This window comes from Oncorhynchus masou, chromosome 22 (genome assembly GCF_036934945.1).
Source record: "Oncorhynchus masou masou isolate Uvic2021 chromosome 22, UVic_Omas_1.1, whole genome shotgun sequence".
In the NCBI taxonomy this organism is placed as follows: domain Eukaryota; kingdom Metazoa; phylum Chordata; class Actinopteri; order Salmoniformes; family Salmonidae; genus Oncorhynchus; species Oncorhynchus masou.
Window position 1 is genome coordinate 21,150,467 of NC_088233.1, and position 17,331 is coordinate 21,167,797.

At 45.3% G+C, this 17,331-nt stretch overlaps 1 protein-coding gene across 4 annotated transcripts in view; it reads right to left on the bottom strand.

The window, feature by feature from the left end:
• Window positions 1–17,331, bottom strand: part of LOC135509168 (SLIT-ROBO Rho GTPase-activating protein 1-like) — a 162,317-nt gene that overhangs the window by 50,292 nt on the left and 94,694 nt on the right. For all 4 annotated transcript variants that reach the window (XM_064929598.1, XM_064929597.1, XM_064929596.1 and 1 more), the window contains exons 9-11: window positions 13,190–13,387; window positions 12,480–12,564; window positions 11,251–11,278 (exon numbers count right to left, since the gene is read on the bottom strand). In XM_064929598.1, the coding sequence (XP_064785670.1) occupies window positions 11,251–11,278; window positions 12,480–12,564; window positions 13,190–13,387 (311 nt within the window). The remainder of the gene's footprint in view (window positions 1–11,250; window positions 11,279–12,479; window positions 12,565–13,189; window positions 13,388–17,331) is intronic.

Genomic DNA, 17,331 nt, shown 5'->3' on the forward strand with positions numbered 1-17,331 from the left:
AGAGATGCTATCGGAGTCGGTGCAGCCAGCTGGTTTCTCCACGCATCGCGCCGACAGAAACAAACATCTTTCTGGTAAGAAGAGGGGCGGGGGCGCATGCCTTATGGCTAACGAGACATGGTGTGATCACAGAAACATACAGGAACTCAAATCCTTCTGTTCACCTGATTTAGAATTCCTCACAATCAAATGTCGACCGCATTATCTACCAAGAGAATTCTCTTCGATTATAATCACAGCCGTATATATTCCCCCCAAGCAGACACATCGATGGCTCTGAACGAACTTTATTTGACTCTTTGCAAACTGGAATCCATACATCCTGAGGCTGCATTCATTGTATCTGGGGATTTTAACAAGGCTAATCTGAAAACAAGACTCCTTAAATTGTATCAGCATATCGATTGTGCAACCAGGGCTGGCAAAACCTTGGATCACTGTTATTCTAACTTCTGCGACGCATATAAGGCCCTGCCCTGCCCTCCTTTCGGAAAAGCTGACCACGACTCCATTTTGTTGATCCCTGCCTACAGACAGAAACTAAAACAAGAAGCTCCCACGCTGAGGTCTGTCCAACGCTGGTCCGACCAATCTGATTCCACACTCTAAGACTGCTTCCATCACGTGGACTGGGATATGTTTCGTATTGCGTCAGACAACAACATTGACGAATGCGCTGATTCGGTGTGTGAGTTCATTAGAACGTGCGTTGAAGATGTTGTTCCCATAGCAACGATTAAAACATTCCCAAACCAGAAACCGTGGATTGATGGCAGCATTTGCGTGAAACTGAAAGCTCGAACCACTGCTTTTAATCAGGGCAAGGTGACTGGTAACATGACCGAATACAAACAGTGCAGCTATTCCCTCCGTAAGGCTATCAAACAAGCTAAGCATCAGTATAGAGACAAAGTAGAATCTCAATTCAAGGGCTCAGACACAAGAGGTATGTGGCAGGGTCTACAGTCAATCACGGATTACAAAAAGAAATCCAGCCCAGTCACGGACCAGGATGTCTTGCTCCCAGGCAGTCTAAATAACTTTTTTGCCCGCTTTGAGGACAATACAGTGCCACTGACACGGCCTGCAACGAAAACATGTGGACTCTCCTTCACTGCAGCCGAGGTGAGTAAAACATTCAAACGTGTTAACCCTCGCAAGGCTGCAGGCCCAGACGGCATCCCCAGCTGCGCCCTCAGAGCATGCGCAGACCAGCTGGCTGGTGTGTTTACGGACATATTCAATCAATCCCCATCTCAGTCTGCTGTTCCCACATGCTTCAAGAGGGCCACCATTGTTCCTGTTCCCAAGAAAGCTAAGGTAACTGAGCTAAACGACTACCGCCCCGTAGCACTCACTTCCGTCATCATGAAGTGCTTTGAGAGACTAGTCAAGGACCATATCACCTCCACCCTACCTGACACCCTAGACCCACTCCAATTTGCTTACCGCCCAAATAGGTCCACAAACGATGCAATCTCAACCACACTGCACACTGCCCTAACCCATCTGGACAAGAGGAATACCTTTGTGAGAATGGTGTTCATCGACTACAGCTCAGCATTTAACACCATAGTACCCTCCAAGCTCGTCATCAACCTGGGTCTCGACGCCCTGTGCAACTGGGTACTGGACTTCCTGACGGGCCGTCCCCAGGTGGTGAGGGTAGGCAACAACATCTCCACCCCGCTGATCCTCAACACTGGGGCCCCACAAGGGTGCGTTCTGAGCCCTCTCCTGTACTCCCTGTTCACCCACGACTGCGTGGCCACGCACGCCTCCAACTCAATCATCAAGTTTGCGGACGACACAACAGTGGTAGGCTTGATTACCAACAACGACGAGACGGCCTACAGGAAGGAGGTGAGGGCCCTCGGCGTATGGTGTCAGGAAAATAACCTCACACTCAACATCAACAAAACTAAGGAGATGATTGTGGACTTCAGAAAACAGCAGAGGGAACACCCCCCTGTCCACATTGATGGAACAGTAGTGGAGAGGGTCGTAAGTTTTAAGTTCCTCGGCATACACATCACAGACAAACTGAATTGGTCCACCCACACAGACAGCATCGTGAAGAAGGCGCAGCAGCGCCTCTTCAACCTCAAGAGGCTGAAGAAATTTGGCTTGTCACCAAAAGCACTCACAAACTCCTACAGATGCACACACGAGAGCATCCTGGCGGGCTGTATCACCGCCTGGTACGGCAACTGCTCCGCCCACAATCGTAAGGCTCTCCAGAGGGTGGTGAGGTCTGCACAACGCATCACCGGGGGCAAACTACCTGCCCTCCAGGACACCTACACCACCCGATGTTACAGGAAGGCCATAAAGATCATCAAGGACAACAACCACCCGAGCCACTGCCTGTTCACCCCGCTACCATCCAGAAGGCGAGGTCAGTACAGGTGCATCAAAGCTGGGACCGAGAGACTGAAAAACAGCTTCTATCGCAAGGCCATCAGACTGTTAAACAGCAACCACTAACATTGAGTGGCTGCTGCCAACACACTGACTCAACTCCAGCCACTTTAATAATGGGAATTGATGGGAAATGTAAAATATATCACTAGCCACTTTAACCTCTTGAAACTCTAGGGGCGCTATATCATTTTTGGATGAAAAACGTTCCCGTTTTAAACAAGATATTTTGTCACAAAACGATGCTCGACTATGCATATAATTGATAGCTTTCGAAAGAAAACACTCTGACATGTTCAGAACTGCAAAGATATTTTCTGTGCGTGCCCTAGAACGTGAGCTTCAGGCAAAACCAAGATGAGACGGCATCCAGGAAATGAGCAGGATTTTTGAGGCTCTGTTTTCCATTGTCTCCTTATATGGCTGTGAACGCGAGAGGAGTAAGTCTGCCCTTTCTGTCGTTTCCCCAAGGTGTCTGCAGCATTGTGACGTATTTGTAGGCATATCATTGGAAGATTGACCATAAGAGACCACATTTACCAGGTGTCCGCCCGGTGTCCTGCGCCGAAATTGGTGGGATGGGGAGTTTCAACAGGTTAAACAATGCTACCTAATATAATGTTTACATACCCTACATTATTCATCTCATATGGATATGTATATACTGTACTCTATATCATCTACTGCATCTTTATGTAATACATGTATCACTAGCCACTTTAACTATGCCACTTTGTTTACATACTCATCTCATTGATATATACTGTACTCGATACCATCTACTGTATCTTGACTATGCTGCTCTGTACCATCACTCATTCATATATCTTTATGTACATATTCTTTATCCCCTTACACTTGTGTGTATAAGACAGTAGTTTTGGAATTGTTAGTTATATTACTTGTTGGTTATTACTGCATTGTCGGAACTAGAAGCACAAGCATTTCACTACACTCGCATTAACATCTGCTAACCATGTGTATGTGGCAAATAAAATTTGATTTGAAGTAGTAGAGGACTACTTACAACAAGATATGGCAGAGGACGTGCTCAAGGACAACGCATCAAGCGCAGACAACGTAAAATACTACTTACCTCACCATGCAGTACTCCGAGAAGATAAGGTGACAAAACTGAGAGTGGTGTTTGATGCCTCGTCTCATGAAGATGGCTGTCCATCCATCAATGACTGTCAACTCACAGGACCGAACCTCAATCCGGATCTGCTCAGCGTTCTGATAAAGTTCAGATTACATGAGATCGCATTCATGGCAGACATCAAGAAAGATTTCCTGTAGATATCCCTAGCAGAGAGAGACAGAGACGGCGTGAGATTTATATGGCTCACAGGCCCACCAAGGGGAGAAAATGAAGAGGAGCTGCGTGTGCCGAGGATGAAAAGAGTGGTATTTGGAGCTTCCCCAAGTCCATTGTTGCTGGCAGCTACAATCAGGAAGCACCTGAAACAATATGAAACAGAACAACCAGAAGTTGTCGAGATACTGAGAGAGTCACTCTATGTAGATGACTTCATTGCAAGTTCACGTAATGTTGAAGAGGCTTACCTTGTGACAACAACTGCAAAGCGAATGCTGTCGATTGCAGGCATGGACCTTTGCAAATGGGTGACCAATTCTCCTGAATTGAAAACAAAATGGGAGGAGAGTACGACAACTGACCACCCGTTGACGCTAGAAACACAAGGATTAGTGCTGAAGGTTTTAGATTTAGTATGGAGGCCGGAAACAGATGACTTTGTGTTTGACCTCAGGCCGCTACTGCGCATTCTAAAGCAAAAGGAAAACACAAAGAGAAGTGTTCTGCAGTCGTCTGCACGCATCTTCGACCCTCTTGGTTTCTTAACTCCTTTCACCATCAGGATCAAGTTACAGGATGAAGAATTACCATCTGATCTGACACGAGAATGGCAACAGGGGTGTTCAGAACTACCCCAGTTACACCAGCTCACCATACCAAGGTGGTACAGAACAGACATGCGGCCACAGAATAACCACACCCTGAAACTCCACGTGTTCTGTGATGCAAGTGAAAGGGCTTACAGTGCAGTAGCTTACTTGCAAGGTGAGTCACAAGACAGGGAAACAACAAGTCTAGTTGTATCCAAGTCCAGGGTAGCCCCACTCAAGAAATGGACACTGCCATGCCTGGAGCTCATGGGAGCTGTGATTGGAGTGAGACTAGCAAACAACTTGATGACCACACTGAAAATGGAAGAAAAACAGATCAAAATGTGGACAGACTCGATGATCGTGCTGCATTGGATTTGCAGCTCAGCTCAGAAATGGAAACAGTTTGTTGCGAACAGTGACGGAGGTCCAGTCCTTGACCAATCCAGAGTCATGGTCACATATTGAAGGGAAAACTAATCCAGCTGACCTCCCTACAAGAGGACAAACTGTTCACAACTTGACACAGAGCGGGCTATGGTGGAATGGAACCAGAATTCTGACATCACTCAATCAGTCCGAAGAGACTGATGATAACAAGGTTCCAGAAGAGGTGAAAAAAGAACTCAAGTCCAGTTGCCAGGTTACTGTACAACTCGCAGCAAACGGCACAGACATTACTGAACCTGTGTTGGAGCTTGAAAAGGTACAGCAAACTGAAAAGAGTGTTCAGAGTCACCGCCTGGATAAAGAGATTCATAGCCAATGCTCGTACAAATATAAAAATGCAAGGTGAACTGACTGCTGACGAACTGTTCGATGCAGAAAAGTACTGGATTAAGGTAACACAACAACAGCGTTTAGGACAGGAGATCAAACTACTGAAGGCAGGAAAAAGCCTAAACAATGACTGTATATTCAGAGAACTGAAACCTTTCCTGGACAAACACGAACTACTCAGTTTAGGAGGAAGACTGCAACAGTCCAACTTCACATGAGAAGGTGATGCATTCTGGAGCAAGTGACACTCAGCACCCAACATTAAACAAGGGGGAAATTACATGCAGATGGAAGTACAGGCAGAGACTTGTGACCAGTTGGCGAAGAGACTACTTGCTGGATCTAAAGTCAGCACACTGCTGTGACACACCACAGCCCACCCCACCCCACTGAAAGCGGGTGACGTTGTACTCATTGGAGAAGATAACACACCCAGACAAACCTGGAAACTAGGAAAGATTGACAAACTGTTTCCAGGCCGAGATGGCCTAGTTAGATCATGTTCAGTTCGTACTGCTTCAGGGACTTTGTTGAGGAGACCTATTCAGTTGATATACTGCCAAGAGATCTAGAAGAACACAGTTGTTCATCGGGAGGGGGGGTGTTGTAACTTGTGTTACAGAGTTAATGTTTAAGTTAATTCATTGAGCTGTATCTAAAGATATTTCTTTACAGTTATTTACATATGTAATTGTATTGGTTAGTATTGAATTACGCTTTCGACTGCAAGTTCCAGAATGCCTTGCGACAGGAATGAGAGAGATAACGCGCCAGTTATGTGCAGGTGCAAAGTGATTAAGCTGATTTTTCGCTAGCATCTTACCTGCATTGCTCTGTAGAATCTAAAGGTGTTAAATGTAACATGAACAAGCATTATTACTAAAAGAAGCTTTCATATCAAACCCGACGTCCCGAGTCATTACTTTGAAGACAGTTAATCTAAAAACGTGGTCTGCCACTGCAAGGACCATGAGCTGTCCGTCCTGTCTCCCTGTAGCGCCGTCTTAGACGTCTCACAGTACAGACATTGCAATTTATTGCCCTGGCCACATCTGCAGTTCTCATGCCTCCTTGCAGCATGCCTAAGGCTCGTTCAAGCAGATGAGCAGGGACCCTGGGCATCTTTCTTTTGATGTTTTTCACAGTCAGTAGAAAGGCCTCTTTAGTGTCCTAGGTTTTCATAAATTGCCTACCGTCTGTAAGCTGTTAGAGTCTTAATGACCGTTCCACAGGTGCATGATCATTAATTGTTTATGGTTCATTGAACAAGCATGGGAAACCGTGTTTAAATCCGTTACTATAAGGATCTGTGAAGTTATTTGGATTTTTACAAATTATCTTTGAAAGACAGGGTCCTGAAAAAGGGACGTTTGTTCTTTTGCTGAGTTTATCACATTTATCACATGGTTAAAATTGAAAAAAACTCGTATTGACAGAAAAAGATGTGTTCCTTTGTGCAGTTATATATCCCCCCCTCAGAATCCCCATATTACTCAGAGGAGATCTTCCCCACCCTTGAGGAAGACACGTGCCATTTCCAGGCCCAGGGAAATGTGCTCATCTGTGGGGACACAAATACGCGCACAGGAACACTACCTGATCTAACGAGCACACGAGGGGACAGCTTTATTACAGACCATACTGTTTCAAACTGTCTTAATCTCCCCATAGAAAACAACAGTGACAGCACCATCAACAAAAACAGAAGGGATCTGTTGCAGCTCTGTAGAAGCCTGGGTCTGTACTTTGTCAATGGTAGGTTACAGGGGTCTCTTTGGGAAGATTCACCTACTGCTCACCTCTTGGCCACAGCACAGTAGACTATATGATTACAGACATTGACCTTTTCTCTCCCAGCTCATTCACTGTCAAGCCACGAACACCTCTGTCTGATCACAGCCAAATTACATTGTTCCTCAAAAGAACAGACATGAAAACAACCACACATCCACAGCCCAGTAAGCTGTACAACATCAGAAATTCATACAGATGGGCCCAAAACAGCACAGAAGAATACCAGAAAGCAACCTGGAACCAAAATATCCAAACGCTCTTAGATAACTTTCTAGATACCACATTCACTTACAGTGAAGAAGGTATCAATCTAGCAGTAAAAAACATCAACTACAGTGGGGCAAAAAAGTATTTAGTCATATGGTCAGATGAAACCAAAATATAACTTTCTGGTAAAAACTCAACTCGTCGTGTTTGGAGGACAAAGAATGCTGAGTTGCATCCAAAGAACACCATACCTACTGTGAAGCATGTGGGTGGAAACATCATGCTTTGGGGCTGTGCAAGTTCTCCCACTTAAAAAGATGAGGCCTGTAATTTTCATCATAGGTACACTTCAACTATGACAGACAAAATGAGAAACAAAATCCAGAAAATCACATTGTAGGATTTTTAATGCATTTACTTGCAAATTTTGGTGGAAAATAAGTATTTGGTCACCTACAAACAAGCAAGATTTCTGGTTCTCACAGACCTGTAAATTCTTTAAGAGGCTCCTCTGTCCTCCACTCGTTACCTGTATTAATGACACCTGTTTGAACTTGTTGTCAGTATAAAAGACACCTGTCCACAACCTCAAACAGTCACACTCCAAACTCCACTGTGGCCAAGACCAAAGAGCTGTCAAAGGACACCAGAAACAAAATTGTAGACCTGCACCAGGCTGGGAAGACTGAATCTGCAATAGGTAAGCAGCTTGGTTTGAAGAAATCAACTGTGGGAGCAATTATTAGGAAATGGAAGACATACAAGACCACTGATAATCTTCCTCGATCTGGGGCTCCACGCAAGATCTCACCCCGTGGGGTCAAAATGATCACAAGAACGGTGAGCAAAAATCCCAGAACCACACGGGGGGACCTAGTGAATGACCTGCAGAGAGCTGGGACCAAAGTAACAAAGCCTACCATCAGTAACACACTACGCCGCCAGGGACTCAAATCCTGCAGTGCCAGACGTGTAGCCCTGCTTAAGCCAGTACATGTCCAGGCCCGTCTGAAGTTTGCTAGAGAGCATTTGGATGATCCAGAAGAAGGTTGGGAGAATGTCATATGGTCAGATGAAACCAAAATATAACTTTCTGGTAAAAACTCAACTCGTCGTGTTTGGAGGACAAAGAATGCTGAGTTGCATCCAAAGAACACCATACCTACTGTGAAGCATGTGGGTGGAAACATCATGCTTTGGGGCTGTTTTTCTGCAAAGGGACCAGGATGACTGATCCGTGTAAAGGAAAGAATGAATGGGGCCATATATCGTGAGATTTTGAGTGAAAACCTCCTTCCATCAGCAAGGGCATTGAAGAAGAAACGTTGCTGGGTCTTTCAGCATGACAATGATCCCGAAAACACCACCCAGGCAACAAAGGAGTGGCTTTGTAAGAAGCATTTCAAGGTCCTGGAGTGGCCTAGCCAGTCTCCAGATCTCAACCCCATAGAAAATCTTTGGAGGGAGTTGAAAGTCTGTGTTGCCCAGCAACAGCCCCGAAACATCACTGCTCTAGAGGAGATCTGCATGGAGGAATGGGCCAAAATACCAGCAACAGTGTGTGAAAACCTTGTGAAGGCTTACAGAAAACATTTGACCTCTGTCATTGCCAACAAAGGGTATATAAGAAAGTATTGAGATAAACTTTTGTTATTGACCAAATACTTATTTTCCACCATAATTTGCAAATAAATTCATTAAAAATCCTACAATTTGATTTTCTGGATTTTTTTCCCTCATTTTGTCTGTCATAGTTGAAGTGTACCTATGATGAAAATTACAAGCCTCTCATCTTTTTAATTGGGAGAACTTGCACAATTGGTGGCTGACTAAATACTTTTTTGCCCCACTGTATATATATATATTCAGGCATATGGCAAAAAAGTGGTTAGTCTCCACAATTCAGAGATTAAATGCCTACTCTTCGCAAATGACCTATGCTTGCTGTCACCCAGTAAACCCCAAAAATACTAAAATAATGATTTTCCAGAGATGATCCAGATCTCAGGGAATTAGACCAAAGTCCTCAATTGGTACAAAATAAATAGAGTACTGCACACACGTAATTACTGAGGTTTAAAAATAAGCTCAACTGGACACCTTAATGATGCAGTGAATGAACAGAGAGAAAGCAAGCAGGCCATTCTACGCAATTAAAAACCAATTCTAATTGAAATGCCTATTAAAATTAGGCTAAAACTAACTGAATATGTCATTGAACCAATTACACTTTATGGCAGCGAGGTGTGGGGTCCACTTGCAAAACAAGATTTCATCAAATGGCACAAACACCCCATTGAAACCCTCAATGCAGAGTTCTGTAAGATTCTCCTACATGTCCAGAGGAAAACTACAAACAATGCATGTAGTGCAGAATTAGGCCAATATCCACTAATAATAACAACAACTTGAAAAAGAGCAATTAAGTTTTAGAAACATCCAAAATACTTTGAACCCCTCTCATATCATTACCAAGCCCTGCAATACCAAGAGCTGAGCAAAGAAAAGAGTCCCCTCATCCAGCTGGTCCTGGGGCTGAGTTTTACAAACCTGTCCTACTAATACACTGAAGCCTCAGGACCAGAACATCCAATCAATCAGAATAAAACAAACTACAACACAGTCAAAACAAAACTACATTGCTTACTGGGAAACACAAGCACAAAGCAAAATGCAGTGCTATCTGGTCCTAAATCTACAGTACACCGTGGCTAACTGCATTTCCTGACAAACTGTTAAAAAAATATCAAACAATTAGAGTTTCATTTCCCCAAATTTGAAACCCTTATTCAAGGGTTCAAAGACCTCTGATGAGAATAGGCTACCTGTTCTGTTGGGGGAGGACGCAGAGAGCTGTGGGTTGGCAGCGCACTACATTGCTGCCTGCCATAAGATGAGGGACAGTGTCTGACAGACCAATCAACCTGCACATGTCCTCTACTGTATGCGTATTGTTATTGTTCAATGTATGGTTATTTTGAACCTTGGTTATTGTTGTTACTGTTGTTGTCCTGTTGACAATTTTGATTCTTATTATTTTAATATTGTAAATATCCAAAGTAATCTTTGGCAATATGTACATTGTTATGTCATGCCAATAAAGCAAATTTAATTGAATTGAAAGAGAGATAGAACGAGAGAGAAAGAGAGAGCGAGAGAGAGCGAGAGAGAGAGCGAGAGAGAGAGCGAGAGAGAGAGCGAGAGAGAGAGCGAGAGAGAGAGCGAGAGAGAGAGCGAGAGAGAGAGAGAGAGAGAGAGCGAGAGAGAGAGCGAGAGAGAGCGAGAGAGAGCGAGAGAGCGAGAGAGCGAGAGAGAGAGCGAGCAGAGCGCGAGAGAGAGCGAGCAGAGCACGAGAGAGAGCGAGCAGAGCACGAGAGAGAGCGAGAGAGCGAGAGAGAGCGAGAGAGAGCGAGAGAGAGAGAGAGAGAGAGAGAGAGAGAGAGAGAGCGAGAGAGAGAGAGAGAGAGAGAGAGAGAGAGAGAGAGAGAGAGCGAGAGAGAGAGAGAGAGAGCGCGAGAGAGAGCGAGCGAGAGAGAGCGCGAGAGAGAGCGCGAGAGAGAGCGCGAGAGAGAGCGCGAGAGAGAGCGCGAGAGAGAGAGCAAGAGAGAGAGAGCAAGAGAGAGAGAGCAAGAGAGAGAGAGCAAGAGAGAGAGAGCAAGAGAGAGAGAGCAAGAGAGAGAGAGCAAGAGAGAGAGAGCAAGAGAGAGAGAGCAAGAGGGTTGAGGCTCCTGGAAGGGGACAATATTACCAGGCCATACCATGCTGGGCATATGGCAAATTCAAACCCTGGGGAGTCTAGAGCAGTAACATCTGGTCTCTCTTCTCCAGGGTCAGCAGTTTGATAATAGCTCAAGTACAGTAGGGATTGTTCTACTCTTCACACAGTGATAAGTGAGAACTTTAAGTGGCAAACTTGTATTTTCTTTACAAACCAGTGGAAATATATATTTGTCTAGATATCGTTTTACTGTAGGAGGATCAAGAGAAATGGCATTCGCAACAAAGAGTACACTGACTTTTACTTATGGGGATAAGTTTTCAAAGAACTGAGTAGGGACAGCTAAATATAGAGAGAAATGGTCTTATTAAAACCTAAGAGCTTAGTGTGTGAGGGAGAGAGAGAGCGTGGTAGTGTCTTACCTTGTGGTCATATAGTCCCCTTGGTGACCTGTGGAGACCGAGGGGAGAAAGGGGAAGGGAGAGAGAGGATGTGAGATGAGAGAGGAGCCTGCAGAGCATTGTGCACACGCTGAGTAAAGCATATGCAGCCCTGCCATCTGCCCACAACCACTGACTTCATGGTGACGCACACAATGACACACACACAGTAATACACACTTTAACTGCAGTAAAAAAATAATAATAAAAAAAATCACCTGTCCAAGCGCACGCACACACACACACTTCACTCGCAATTTTACCTTCACACGCAAAAACGCATGTTTTCACAAGTCAAGAAACTCCAAATCCAACAAATTGCTCCTAACAAGAGGAACGGTTTCAACTTTAAACCTGTGCCCATCCACTATGCACATGGACAGGATCCGACTTGTCAGGGTAACACTAGGGTGGGGCTAGCTATACCTATACCTACTTGAACACACTCACCAACATTCACTGTAGCAGGCAGGAGTCCATGACTAATTCTTATCTAAGTCCCCATTCTCTTCCTCAACTCCTTGTACAGCCAACAGATTGACTGAGACTGACGGATTTAGACCACCCGAGAGCTTGCTTCCTGCATTGTTAGCTAGTTAGCTAGCATTCAGCAGCAGCTCAGTGTTGACATTAGCTTAGTCAAAGGCCTTGAGGAGATCCCACCAATGTAGAACATTGAACCCAGCCATAATAGTCATACCGCGCTAATGCTGCCAGGCCATTAAGCTAACCACTAATCAATCCCGAAGAGGGATAGTACATCAGTACAATCCCTTTAGCTCTGACTTGTCGCGCTAATGCTGAGGTTAGCATCTCGGTTGTGCTACTTTCTCCATCAGGCCTCACAATGGAAATTTTACCACAGAGGTTAGAGTGAAGTGGACAATTTTAGAATCAACCGAATATGTTTTTGATGGTTTCTAATTAGCTCTAAAGTTCTAAAGCACTGCACTTCGTTTGGAATGTGCATGCAATCTTTCCCTTTCATTTATTCAGGAGTTCCTTTACAAACCCACACAGACAAAAGCGGAGACGTTCAGTATACCATTTCATACATATGGAAACCTGCTTAGATCACAACTCAGACAAACAGACATACAGACAGAGGAGTCAGACAGATACAGACAGAAAGACTAACTAACCAACAGACGGACAGACGGGACCGCCAGACAGGAAGTAGGCCAGCACAATGTGGGTCTCTGATCCCTTACCTTCTCCCAGAGTCCTCTTCAGTAGGTCGTGCTTGGCCTGCAGTTTGGAGATGAGATTGCTGCCCTCCAGAAACTCCCGGAATTTCTGTGGAGAATTCAGAGTGATTACTAGGGCTGATGAGCCAAGTAAGCGTTGCCTGCACTTACGACACCAATCTCTGATAAGGCAGCCAAGGGCAAAGGACAGAACAACAACGGGAGTCTTTTTAAAGCTTTATCGCACCATGTCCATCTTTAGACAGCCAGGAGGACAGAAGCAGAGAAAATAGCCTAACCGCTCGCTAAGGAAGATATATTTTTGGAGAGCTTTGTTTCTGAGAGTTAAAATGCCAAGAGAGGGAATACATATCATATGCAGCATTTTAGAGCTCTAACAAATCCCTAGAAATACAAGCACAGCTTCTGTTCACATTCCTCAGATAGATTACAACTACTACCACAAGACCATGGATCCCAACCATCCAAACTAGTCAAAATCCAATGTATTAATATCCTAGCCATCTATCAACAGCAGTTTCCATAGTGACTGACAGTCTGAATTTAAAGTCAGCAGGACTTACTGAACGTGTCCAATAAGAAATTATAGTTTTTGCTTTCCATTGTAAAACATTTTGCTATGTTTTGCTACTACAGTATGCACATGAATATGACCCTGCCCAGTTCTCTACAGTCATAACCTGGAGGTTACCAATAGGGGGCGCTCCACTCACCATGAAGTAGAATTGCTCCGTCTCCTGCTGGTTGGCCCTCCGTTTGGCGATGCTGGGCTTGCTGAGGTAGGTCTCCGACACGGTGGACTTCACCGACTCGGTGGAGCGGCTGTGGTGGAAACACTCAGAGACGTCGTAGTCCTCGATGGTCACCATGTCCTGGATGGTCGTCAGGGTGGCCTCTGATGTCTTCTTGATCTGGAGGGCACCCAAGGAGGATTGGCGCTTTAGGACAGGTTTACAGTGTCACAGGTGTAAACACATTACATTGTAATTTGTTTTCCCTCAAGTACTCATAAGCTCACTCAAGTTTCCCAATCCGGCTTGAAGGACCAGTGCTCAGTGGCGACCACTGACCAAATGACCCCTGAACTCCTACGCAGTAATGTGATAAATGCATGGCTTTTCAATTCTTTCTGCATGGCCTTTCATTTCACACTCAGCATGACAAATGCATCCGTCCTTGAGCATGACTCCAGACCAGAGCAATGAATTTGCATGCACTCAGAAACAAGAGGTGGAAGGAAGGTAGGGATGAAAGAATAGAAGTGGAAGAAAGGTAGGGATGAAAGAATAGAGGTGGAAGGATGGTAGAGGTGGAAGGATGGTAGGGGCGGCAGGGTAGCCTAGTGGTTAGAGCGTTGGACTAGTAACCGAAAGGTTGCAAGTTCAAATCCCTGAGTTGAGAAGGTACAAATCTGTCGTTCTGCCCCTGAACAGGCAGTTAACCCACTGTTCCAAGGCCGTCATTGAAAATAAGAATTTGTTCTTAACTGACTTCCCTTTTTAAATAAAGGTAAAAAATAAAAAATAATGAAAAAAGGGATGAAAGAAATCAAATCAAATGTATTTGTCACATACACATGGTTAGCAGATGTTAATGCTTGTGCTTCTATTTCTGACAATGCATTAATAACCAACGAGTAATCTAATCTAACAATTCCAAAACTACTACCTTATACACACACAAGTGTAAAGGGATAAAGAATATGTACATAAAGATATGAATGAGTGATGGTACAGAACGGCATAGGCAAGATGCAGTAGATGGTATTGAGTAGAGTATATACATATGAGATGAGTAATGTAGGGTGTGTAAACAAAGTGGCATAGTTTAAAGTGGCTAGTGATACATGTATTACATAAAGATGCAGTAGATGATATAGAGTACAGTATATGCATATACGATGAATAATGTAGGGTATGTAAACATTATATTAAGTAGCATTGTTTAAAGTGGCTAATGATATATTTTACATCAATTTCCATCAATTCCCATTATTAGAGTCACTGTGTTGGCAGCAGCCACTCAATGTTAGTTGTTGCTGTTTAACAGTCTGATGGCCTTGAGATAGAAGCTGTTTTTCAGTCTCTCGGTCCCTGCTTTGATGCACCTGTAATGACTTCGCTTTCTGGATGATAGCGGGGTGAACAGGCAGTGGCTCGGGTGGTTGTTGTCCTTGATGATCTTTATGGCCTTCCTGTGACATCGGGTGGTGTAGGTGTCCTGGAGGGCAGGTAGTTTGCCCCCGGTGATGCGTTGTGCAGACCTCACTAACCTCTGGAGAGCCTTACGGTTGTAGGCGGAGCAGTTGCCGTACCAGGCGGTGATACAGCCCGACAGGATGCTCTCGATTGTGCATCTGTAGAAGTTTGTGAGTGCTTCTGGTGACAAGCCAAATTTCTTCAGCCTCCTGTGGTTGAAGAGGTGCTGCTGCGCCTTCTTCTCGATGCTGTCTGTGTGGGTGGACCAATTCACTATGTCTGTGATGTGTACGATGAGGAACTTAAAACTTACTACCCTCTCCACTACTGTTCCATCGATGTGGATAGGGGGTGCTCCCTCTGCTGTTTCCTGAAGTCCACAATCATCTCCTTAGTTTTGTTGACGTTGAGTGTGAGGTTATTTTCCTGACACCACACTCCGAGGGCCCTCACCTCCTCCCTGTAGGCCGTCTCGTCGTTGTTGGTAATCAAGCCTACCACTGTAGTGTCGTCCGCAAACTTGATGATCGAGTTGGAGGCATGCATGGCCACGCAGTCGTGGGTGAACAGGGAATACAGGAGAGGGCTCAGAACGCACCCTTGTGGGGCCCCAGTGTTGAGGATCAGCGGGGTGGAGATGTTGTTACCTACTCTCACCACCTGGGGGCGGCCCGTCAGGAAGTTCAGTACCCAGTTGCACAGGGCGGGGCCGAGACCCAGGGTCTCCAGCTTGATGACGAGTTTGGAGGGTACAATGGTGTTAAATGCTGAGCTCTAGTCGATGAACAGCATTCTCACATAGGTATTCCTCTTGTCCAGATGGGTTAGGGCAGTGTGCAGTGTGATTGAGATTGCATCGTCTGTGGACCTATTTGGGCAGTAAGCAAATTGGAGTGGGTCTAGGGTGTCAGGGTAGGGTGGAGGTGATTTGGTCCTTGACTCGTCTCTCAAAGCACTTCATGATGACGGAAGTGAGTGCTACGGGGCGGTAGTCATTTAGCTCAGTTACCTTAGCTTTCTTGGGAACAGGAACAATGGTGGGCCTCTTGAAGCATGTGGGAAAAGCAGACTGGGATAAGGATTGATTGAATATGTCCGTAAACACACCAGCCAGCTGGTCTGCGCATGCTTTGAGGGTGCGGCTGGGGATGCCGTCTGGGCCTGCAGCCTTGCGAGGGTTAACACGTTTAAATGTTTTACTCACATCGGCTGCAGTGAAGGAGAGTCCGCACGTTTTGGTTGCGGGCAGTGTCAGTGGCACTGTATTGTCCTCAAAGCGGGCAAAAAAGTGATTTAGTCTGCCTGGGAGCAAGACATCCTGGTCCGCGACGGGGCTGGTTTTCTTTTTGTAGTCCGTGATTGACTGTAGACCCTGCCACATACCTCGTGTCTGAGCCGTTGAATTGCGACTCTACTTTGTCTCTATACTGACGCTTAGCTTGTTTGATTGGCTTGCGGAGGGAATAGCTACACTGTTTGTATTCAGTCATGTTTCCGGTCACCTTGCCCTGGTTAAAAGCAGTGGTTCGCGCTTTCAGTTTCACGCGATTGCTGCCATCAATCCACGGTTTCTGGTTTGGGAATGTTTTAATCTTTGCTATGGGAACGACTTCTTCAATGCACATTCTAATGAACTCGCTCACCGAATCAGCGTATTCGTCAATGTGGTTGTTGGACACAGTGCGGAACATATCCCAGTCCACGTGATGGAAGCAGTCTTGGAGCGTGGAATCAGATTGGTCGGACCAGCGTTGAACAGACCTGAGAGCGGGAGCTTCTTGTTTTAGATTCTGTCTGTAGGCAGGGAGCAACAAAATGGAGTCGTGGTCAGCTTTTCCGAAAGGAAGGCGGGGGGGGCCTTATATGCATCGCGAAAGTTAGAATAGCAATGATCCAAGGTTTTATCAGCCCTGGTTGCGCAATCGATATGCTGATACAAGGTAGGGAGTCTTGTTTTCAGATTAGCCTTCTTAAAATCCCCAGCTTCAATGAATGCAGCCTCAGGATGTGGTTTCCAGTTTGCAAAGAGCCATCAATGTGTCTGCTTGAGGGGGAATATACACGGCTGTGATTATAATCGAAGAGAATTCCCTTGGTAGATAATGCGGTCGACATTTGATTGTGAGGAATTCTAAATCAGGTGAACAGAGGGACTTGAGTTCCTGTATGTTGTTGTGACCACACCACGTCTCCTTAACCATAAGATGTTTGTTTCTTTCGGCGCGATGCGTGAAGAAACCAGCTGTCTACAACGATTCCGTTAGAGTCTCTCGAGTGAGCCATGTTTCCGTGAAGCAAAGAACGTTACAGTCTCTGATGTCCCTCTGGAATGCTACCCTTGCTCGGATTTCATCAACCTTGTTGTCAAGAGACTGGACATTGGCGAGAAGTATGCTAGGGAGTGGTGCACGATGTGCCCGTCTCCGGAGCCTGACCAGGAGACCGCTTCGTTACCCTCTTTTACGACGTCTTTGTTTTGGGTTGCAGGCTGGGATCCATTCCGTTGTCCTGGGTGAAAGGAAGAACACAGGATCCGCTTCGGGAAAGTCATATTCCTGGTCGTACTGATGGTGAGTTGACGTTGCTCTTATATTCAGTAGTTCTTCCCAACTGTATGTAATGAAACCTAAGATTACCTGGGGTACTAATGTAAGAAA